We start from the raw sequence: 8,993 nt of genomic DNA, 5'->3' as shown, positions 1-8,993 counted from the left end.
TTCCTCAACCATAAACTGAGGGGGTGCATTAGATGACCAGCAGGCGGGCACCCTTCCCATCTATTGCGCAGTGCAACAATTACAAGTAATTAGTTTTCTCTCAACAAAACTGTGTCTGTACATGTTTACTGGATATGCATACCCCCAAATACGGCTTTTATAACTGGTACCTGTTGACAATTAGACATGTAAGCAACATCACAATCTGATCATGCTTGGACTCTAGGACTCCCTCTCCTACACCCGTCAGTTTTGTGCCTGAAGCTGCTACACAACTAGAGTTGCAAAATAAGCCAAACCTGGTTGAGTAGCAGTTCAAGTTCATCTAGTTTCCGTTCTGACATAGAATGGAAAAGATCAAACCAGCTGACACTTGTCTTAAATATTTTAAAGTCACTTCTGTTTAAATCCTAGGGGGGGAAAATTTACTATGAGATTAACCATTACAGATTGATGTGTGAGTTGATTCCTAAACTAGCAAACTACTGAAAAACTTCAGTCTTACCAAAGTGTAAGATGTAGCAATAGAAAAAAAAAAAAGAGAGACATAGCAATAGCAATGAATTTCCAGGTATATTAAACATTTATAATGTTAAGTTACTACACAGTAATTGAATACATTGATAGATAAATGTGATATGTAAAATTAAGGATGAGATGCAAAATATGTGATGCAAACATACCACTTTTTTTTTTTTTTACAAGATATGAAAACCTTTTATTTTCCAAAAGGGCATGCATCTGTACATAACCTACAACTGAGAGTCCCGAGTCCCAAAGTAGAAAAATAAACTATGTCCTCCCAGAGGCACCACCAGGGCAAGGGGCGGCTCCTGGCAGGGGGGAGGCTCCTGGTAGGGGGGAGGCACAGGGGAGGGTTTCCCAGACCCTGAGGCTGAGGGAGGCGGCTGGGTGCCAGTTCCCAAAGACACCCAACCTACATGTATGCCTACTGGGCGCAGGGGAGGAAAGCTAATTTCCAGCCGCATTCCAGAACGGGGATGTCGCCCCACTCCACAGCTACCCACAGGCTTGCAAACAGACCACTTTTAATCATCAGTATTTCGTAAGTGTCCATTTTACTTATGGTAAAAACATGAAAGGGTGACACAAAAATTTAAAACCTTACTTGTAAATAGAATTGGCCTAAAAATGAAATACCACTTTCTGCCCACAACACAGCTTTGTTTTCCTATAAAACAAACAAATAAAAGGTATTCTCTAATATCTACCTTAGACATCCTTTATTCATTGCCACTAAGCTGATTCTGACACGCTGTGGCTGTCTAGAACGGGGTAGAACTGCCTCCATCTTACTGTGATTTGGGTGAAAGTTTACAAAGCAAATTGGTTTTCCACTTAACATTCTTCCCACTTACTGCCTGGACTTGCTGATTCCGTTCATTTCTATTCCTTCCCGTCTCTGAGCTTATCTCTGGGCAAATGCTGCCCTTTGAACTCACAGGTTTGTTGTCCCAGAGATTGCATACCTCCCTGGAGTTGTTACTCAGTTTATAAGCCTGTCTGTAAGTTGAGCAATAGGGGTGAAGGGTTTCGAAATGCCATAGTTTTAGGGGGACCCACCAGTCTCTCTCAGACCAGCAAGCCTGATCTGTTTTATTATTTTGAGTTTTGCGTCACATTTACCTCCCACTCTATTATGAGCCTTTTCAGAGCTGTCAGCAGCGGTATCTGAGCCCCATCTGGTTCTTCTGGTCTCGGGGTTGTGGAAGCTGGATTCACATGGTCCAATTAGTATGATGGACTGATTGTTTCCTTATATTTTAATTTTTCATTCTTCTTGGCTCCCAACGGAGAAAGACCAATAGTTACATCCAGATCAGGGATATAATCTTTAGGAACCAGGCCATTTGTCCCACCGAGTGGTTGGTGAGTTTGAACTACTCACGTTTAGATTAGCAACCAAACTTACCCACTGCATCACCAGGCCTCCTGGGATCCTTACCCTATATTTAGGGGGACCCTGGTGGCACAATGGGTTAAACGCTGGGCTGCTAGCTGCAAGGTTGATGGTTAAACTCCAAAGCCACTCTGCAAGAGAAAGATGGGGCTGGCTGTTCTTGCAAAGATGTGCAGCCTCAGAGCCCTAAGGAACAGCTCTCCGCTTATCTCACAGGGCCTCTGAATCGAATGGACTTGACGGCAGTGTCGGTCTTTACCTGCATTAAAAGCTGCGTGATTGAGGAGCAGTCTTTCCAACTAGTTCATCAAATTACCAGTTCACTATGTGAGGGGCTTTAAAAAGTACGTGGAAAAATGGATTTAAAGATAGTGAAGACTTTCATGAACCTAGTTACACCTGTACTTGGTATATATCCAATAAGATAGGCAAAGTAGGGATTCTTGTAACTGCAAGTGAGTAATGAAGTTAATATAAAGCACCTCTGCTCTATTAGTAGTCTCTCGGCAGAATTACAAAGAAATCAATCCAAATGTGGGTGGGGTTTTAAAAAATTTAACATTGTAATGTTGATGGAAAAAATTACATTTAAAAATTAGAAATCACACAAAATGTTTATACTCCTGGGACCCTTTTTGGGTCACAGCCCGCTCTAATGTAGGGAGCTTCCCCGGGGTGTGGCTTGTATCGCCTTGGCCCTTGCATGGAAGTTCAGAGAAATGAGCGGAAGAGAGCTCAAAAAGCAGAGAGCGCAGAGGGACTCTTTGTGGACCTGGAGCCCTCTAAGCCCCAGGGGAAGATTGATGCCAAGACACAGGCGCGTGGAGAACTCCAAGAAACACCAGGCCCACAGATGTTGAAAGGTGACAGTGACCTTCCTCCAGAAGCCTTCCCTAGAGCTGGTGCCCGGAATTTGGACTTCTAGCCTCCAAAACTGTGGAAAAATTAAGTTCTTTGTTAACATCACCCACTTGTGCTATATATAGTAGGAACTATAGTGGCACTAAAAACTAAGGTCTTATTCAGACATTTTTACAATGTTGAGTATATGCTCTAAACCAGCAGTTCTCAACCTGTGGGTCGTGACCCCTTTGGGGGGTCTTAACAACCCTTTCACAGGGGTCACTCGATTGATAACAGTAGCAAATTACAGTTATGAAGTAGCAACAAAAATAATTTTATGGTTGGGGGGGGTCACCACAACTGTATTAAAGGGTCGCGGCATTAGGAAAGTTGAGAACCACTGCTCTAAAAGATTATCTTCCATGGTCCTATGCCTTTTTTTTTTTTTTTAAATACTGCATTACTACAGTGTAAAAATTGTTTTTTAAACAGTTTTATTAGCACTTTATCCACATGTCTTACAATTCAACAATTCAATCATGAAGAACAGTTAAGAGATTCATTTCTTTTTAAAAATTTTTTTTCAATTCTTTTTTTTAAACCATTTATTAGGGACTTATACAACTCATCACAATCCATACATACATCAATGTATAAAGTACATTTGTACATTCATTGCCCTCGTCATTCTCAAAACATTTGATCTCCACCTAAGCCCCTGGATCAGTTCATTTCCCGACCCCCGCTCCCCCCTCCCTCAAGAACACTTGATAATTTATAAATTATTATTTTTGTCATATCTTGCACTGTCCGACGTCTCCCTTCACCCACTTTTCTGTTGTTTGTCCCCCAGGGAGGAAGTTATATGTATATCCTTGTAACCGGTTCCCCCTTTCCAACCCACCCTCCTTCCACCCTCCCAGTATCGCCACTCACACCACTGGTCCTGAAGGGATCATCTGCCCTGGATTCCCTGTGTTTACAGTTCCTATCTGTACCAGTGTACATCCTCTGGTCTAGCCAGATGTGTAAGGTAGAATTGGGATCATGATAGTGGGGCAGGGGAGGAAACATTTAGGAACTAGAGGAAAGGTGTTATGTTTCATCATTGCTACATTACACCCTGACTGGCTCATCTCTTCCCCAAGACCCTTCTGTAAGGGGATGTCCAGTGGCCTACAAATGGGCTTTGGGTCTCCACTCCGCACTTCCCCCCTGATTCACAATGATATAACACCTTCAGCACCTCGTGATTGCACAGGCTGGTGTGCTTCTTCCATGTGGGCTTTGTTGCTTCTGAGCTAGATGGCCCTTTTTTATTTTAAAGAGTATCAATTCTTAAAGTTTTCTGGTAATTTCCTTTTAAGTTCATCAATGGAGATTGCAAGTGAATTTACAGAGGTTCCTGTAGTTCATTATAAGGTGCCCTGGTGGTGTAGTGGGTTCTGATCACAAAGTCAGCAGTTTGAAACCAGCCACTCTGCAGGAGAAAGGCTTTCTGCTTCTGTAAAGATTTACTTCCTTGGAAACCCAAAGGAGCAGTTCTACTCTGTTCTATTGGGCCACTATGAGTCAGAACGGACTGGGCATCGTTGAGTAAATAATGTATTATTACATTAGCGATATGAATACTTGTCATATTGCCAACAAGTTCAAAGATACTCAAAGATACACACACACACACACACATCAGGACAAAAACCTGAAGCAGGCAAATATTCTTTACCTTTTTGGAAAAGGTAAATAAGAATTCATAGAAGTTACAGTTGGCCAGGAAACAACTGCAAAATTTGCAATTTCAGTTGTAATCAAAGAAGTGCAAATCAACAAAGGAAATGCCACTTTTACCTATGAAACTAAGAGGGCAGTTCCAGCAAGGGTTGGTGGGCAGGGCAAATTAATATCTGGAAAAGCAATATTAATGCTACAAATTCTTTCTTTATTAACGTTTTATTAGGGGCTCATACAACTGTTATCCCAATCCACACACATCAATTGTGTAAAGCGCATTTGTACATCGTTTCTCAAAACATTTTCTCTCCACTTAAACCCCTGACATTAGGTCCTCATTTTCCCCCCCCTCCCCCCACAAATTCTTTAAATTGGTAATTACACTACTAGGAAATCAACCACAAAAATGTTTTAATGCAAAACATGCAGATTCATGTATAAAGACATTTACCCCATCATCATTTTTTATTTACAATATTAGCAATTCCTATTTATAGCAAAAGTTTATTAGAAATCTACATACAAGATAGGCAACTACGAATCATTGAAATATATATATAAGTATTTAAGGGTATAGTGTATGTTCAGTGAGAAAATAAAAATTAAAAACGACTATGATATCTACTTTGAATTATAAACATTTTACATAATGAGATAAACACATTATTATTTTTGTGAAAACCAAGCTCAGGTTACTTTCATTTATCATGCAATTTGGACGATCATGAAATTCTTCTGAAACTCTTTCTCTGTTAAATGGCGAAAACATCTAAGAGGATTGTTATGGGAATTAAATAAGGATAATTTGTCTAGAAAACTACCAGGCCCATGAGCAGAATTCCGTTTCATTCCCTTCCCCTGAGCACACGGTTTCCTGCATCTGGGAATGGTTCCCAATAGACTGAGTTCGTTGTCTGGAGAAGCGAGAGTAGCCAGTTAGATCCCGACGCCTTTTTCCTGGCCCGAGTTCGCTCACTGACCCGTGGCCGGCTCCGCGGAGCCGGTGCCTGCGCGTTCCCCGGACCTTCCCGACGGCCCCGGGTGGGCGGAGCGCAGTTCGAATCTAAACTCCGCGAGCCGGGTGGGGCTCCGACGAGGTCGTTGGCTCTTAGAGGAACGAGTCCCCGCCCTCCCCACGCCCATTCGTGGGGAAGGCAGAAAGCGAGCCGGGGATTGGCCTGACCGAGCGCATGCGCAGGCAGCGTCCCCGTCCCTGTGGGGTTCCGGACACTAACCAGCCGGCACTAGAACTGCTGTTCCCGGCCGGCGCGCCGGGATCGGACTGCGGACCCGTCCCGCCCCCGGCGAGGCGGGGCGAAGGCGGGGTTTCGCGCAAAGCGACGGGACGCAGCACCAATCACAGGGGAGCGCTGTCTCTCTGCTGGGTTTGAAATTCCGCGGGGCCCAACGGCTCGCGGACGTGGGACATGCAGTGAGTTCGCCGGTTTTTGCGGTGGTTGCTGCGCTCTGGCTCGCGTGGAGTGGACGGGTGCCTAGACGCCCGGCTGCTTGGAGAGTCCATCATGAGGAGAAGGTGCTGGTTGTGGGGGGAGTAAAGGGGCGTGGGAGGGACCGACCCCCGTCTGGCGTCCGAGGCCAGCCGGGGTCTGAGTGGCGCCCCCTTGGCCCAGATCGGGGACGTGCCGTGCGACCGCGCCCGAAGAGGGCCGAGGGCCTGAGCGCGGCTGAGCGGAGCCGGGGAGCTGGGAGCGGGTGGGCCGGCTGCGGGCGCGGTTCCTACCGGCCTCGACCCCCGGGTGCGGCCCAGCCGCTGGGTGGGCTCGGCGGGTCCGTCCGAGCCGCCCGCGCCGCGGAGCCCCACCCTGCTGCTGGCTGCGCCCCAGCTGCTGCTCCTTTAGCATTACCGCTGCTTGTGCCTCCTTATTTCTACTTCAATAGAGCCGTGACGTTTTTTAACTTATATTTTTACAAAATCTTTTTATTGTAAACTAGGGGGTTTACACATCAGGGTCATCATTTTTGCAGTCAACAGCTTAAACAACTCATCAAACCTCCCAGTGGCTCGCCGCGTCTCCTCGCCCCTCTTTTCTTCCCCCCATCAGCTCCCTCTTGTAGAATATTCTCTTCCCTTTCCCCCAAGTGAACACCTGTCTGCCCTCTCTAGCCCTCTTTCGGCCCTTCCCCTCCCGACCCGGTAACCATCTATTTCTTTGGGTATGAAACGATTTAGTTTTCCAAGTGTATATAGCGTATCCAAGTTGCGGTATTAACGTTTTACTTGAACTAGGAAGGTGAGTCTGTTTCTTCGCAAACCCCTCTGGAATTTCATACTCGTTTGGAATTCCTTTCCTGTGCGCAATCCCGGGGAAGGAGGGGAGGGGCCAGCTTGTAAGGTGCTGGGTGCTGCAGAGGGATTGATTGGGGCGGGGACGGGTGTTGAGGGCCTGGGAGGAAAGGCCGCCCTACTGGTGTGCTTACTAACTAATGACTTTGGACAGGATGTTGGACAGCCGTTTTCTCACCTCTAAAATAAGACTAGGTCTCTTGTGTTAAGAGCTATACCAATGTTAACACTATTATTGCAAAATAAGTAGCGTGATGATTCATTAATTTTATTTGTAGTTACTGGGTAACATTATTGCTCTGAGACTGTATAAAATTCCCTTTTTCCATGATTAGCAAGTGCTAACTCTCAGTAGATTGATTGGGAATTGAGTACAAACCATTAGGAAAACAACTCCCAGTGTAAGATTCTGAATGCTAAATGTTTTTCTAGTTAAAGGACAGGATATGAAGGTTGCTGTACATTTAAAGTAATGATGCATACCAAGAACTAGTTAAACCTTATATAATATTGGCAGTAAACATTTCTATTCCATTAACTGAATACATGAAGGAGGAGGAAATTAATCAGCTAGCTTTGGTTCCAGGCTGACAGGTATAGTAATTAGGCTTTAAAATAACCATTGGAATTACTGTACTCACCTAAATGTGATTTTTAGGTGATTTGGAGTTCAGGTAGTCATAGTTAGGAAAAACTATGAGAAATATGCCACAGCTAGATGTAAGATTGGCCAGTGGATTAATTGTGGGTATTAATTTCTGACAGGAGATTAACAAAACTCCATCTCTTGAGGACTATTTAGAGAAAAATTAGACAGTGGGTAGGGTGAACCCTGGGATTCAGAGACTTGTCTGAGATCCCTTCTAGTCCAGTGACTTTATGAGACTGGAAACACTGGCCTGTTTGTAGCTCCTTTGTTCTCTTAGGTGGTGGTCTTGCATTTGTCCTCAAGTTTCAATGATGTATTACAAGAAAAAATATTTCAGATTTATCTTTTTTGGGAAGCCATTTAGCATAACTATAATAACTGTTTACAGTGAGTGCTCTAAGGCATTACAACACCATATCAATTATTTTTGACATGTTAACTTTATTTTAAAATATTTATTGAGTGCTTATGTACAAGAGGGCTTCAGAATTTTTCTGGAAAAAATGGAGTTATAAGACACTTTCCATGAATTTTTTGAAGCTCCCTCATACAAGGTACCTTCTAGGGGTCAGTGTTCTAGTGATGAATAAAACTGATGTTCCAGTCCTCTTGCACTTCCAGTTTGGTCTCAGACAAACACTCATGGTTATCGAGTTGATGCTGACTCAGCGACCCTATAGGACAGGGTAGAACTGCCCCTCTGCATTTCTAAGACTACCGTAATTGTTTACAGGCACAGAGAGCCTTGTCTTTGGGACCCTTTGGTTTGATAGCCCAGGCAAAATAATCCTATCTCCTGTTCACGCGTGATTAGCAATATGGAACGAGTCTAGCAGAAAAGGGGCTGAGTACTGAGGGTGCAGGGAGCTGGAGCTTTAAGAGATGGGTGAGTCAAGGCTTTCCCGAGATGGCCTTAGAGCAGAGACTTACAGATGCCATGCAGACATCTAGGGGAGAAAAGATACAGATAGGGGGCCAGCAAATGCAAAGGCTTCAGGTGAGTTAAGCATACCGCTATGCATGTGATTCAGACTCAGGGAACTCATAGACCGTTTCTGAGATGAGATGTTATGGTAATGCACATCCTCATCTTGCTCCCACTAGTGAGTTTGAACCACCAACCTTGTGTTGGTTAAGTAGTGCAATGCCTACTTGGGAGAGTGCCTAGTACCTGGTATATTTGGAAAAAGAATAAGGAGATCTGTGAGCACAGAGAAAAGAGACATAATGGCTGTCAGATAAGATAGGGCTCTGCCAGTCAGGGTGCAATGTAGCAGTGATGAAAAATACAACTTTCCTCTAGTTCCTAAAGGTTTCCTCCCCACTCCCACTATCATGACACGAATTCTGGCTTGCAAATCTGGCTAGACCAGAGGATGTACACTGGTACAGATAGGAACTGGAAATCCAGGGAATCAGGGCGGATGATCCCTTCAGGACCAGTGGTGAGTGGCAAAACAGGGAGGGTAGAGGGAGAGTGGGTAGGAAAGAGGGAACCGATTACAAGGAACTATATATGACCTCCTCCCTGGGGGACAGACAAC

General features: G+C 44.5%; 1 protein-coding gene across 3 annotated transcripts in view; it reads left to right on the top strand.

The window, feature by feature from the left end:
- Window positions 1-5,920: 5,920 nt before the first annotated feature.
- The window catches only part of PRC1 (protein regulator of cytokinesis 1), a 39,290-nt gene continuing 36,217 nt past the window's right edge, over window positions 5,921-8,993 (top strand). For all 3 annotated transcript variants that reach the window (XM_045286274.1, XM_030884475.2, XM_030884474.2), the window contains exon 1: window positions 5,921-6,029. In XM_045286274.1, coding sequence (XP_045142209.1) covers window positions 6,019-6,029 — 11 coding nt within the window. In that variant the 5' untranslated portion in view covers window positions 5,921-6,018. The remainder of the gene's footprint in view (window positions 6,030-8,993) is intronic.

The sequence above is a fragment of the Echinops telfairi genome, unplaced genomic scaffold, assembly GCF_000313985.2.
Source record: "Echinops telfairi isolate 266 unplaced genomic scaffold, ASM31398v2 ScPeMD7_7;HRSCAF=31, whole genome shotgun sequence".
Lineage (NCBI taxonomy): Eukaryota > Metazoa > Chordata > Mammalia > Afrosoricida > Tenrecidae > Echinops > Echinops telfairi.
Note: the sequence above shows the minus strand (reverse complement) of the source record. Positions and strands in the feature narration are given on the sequence as shown.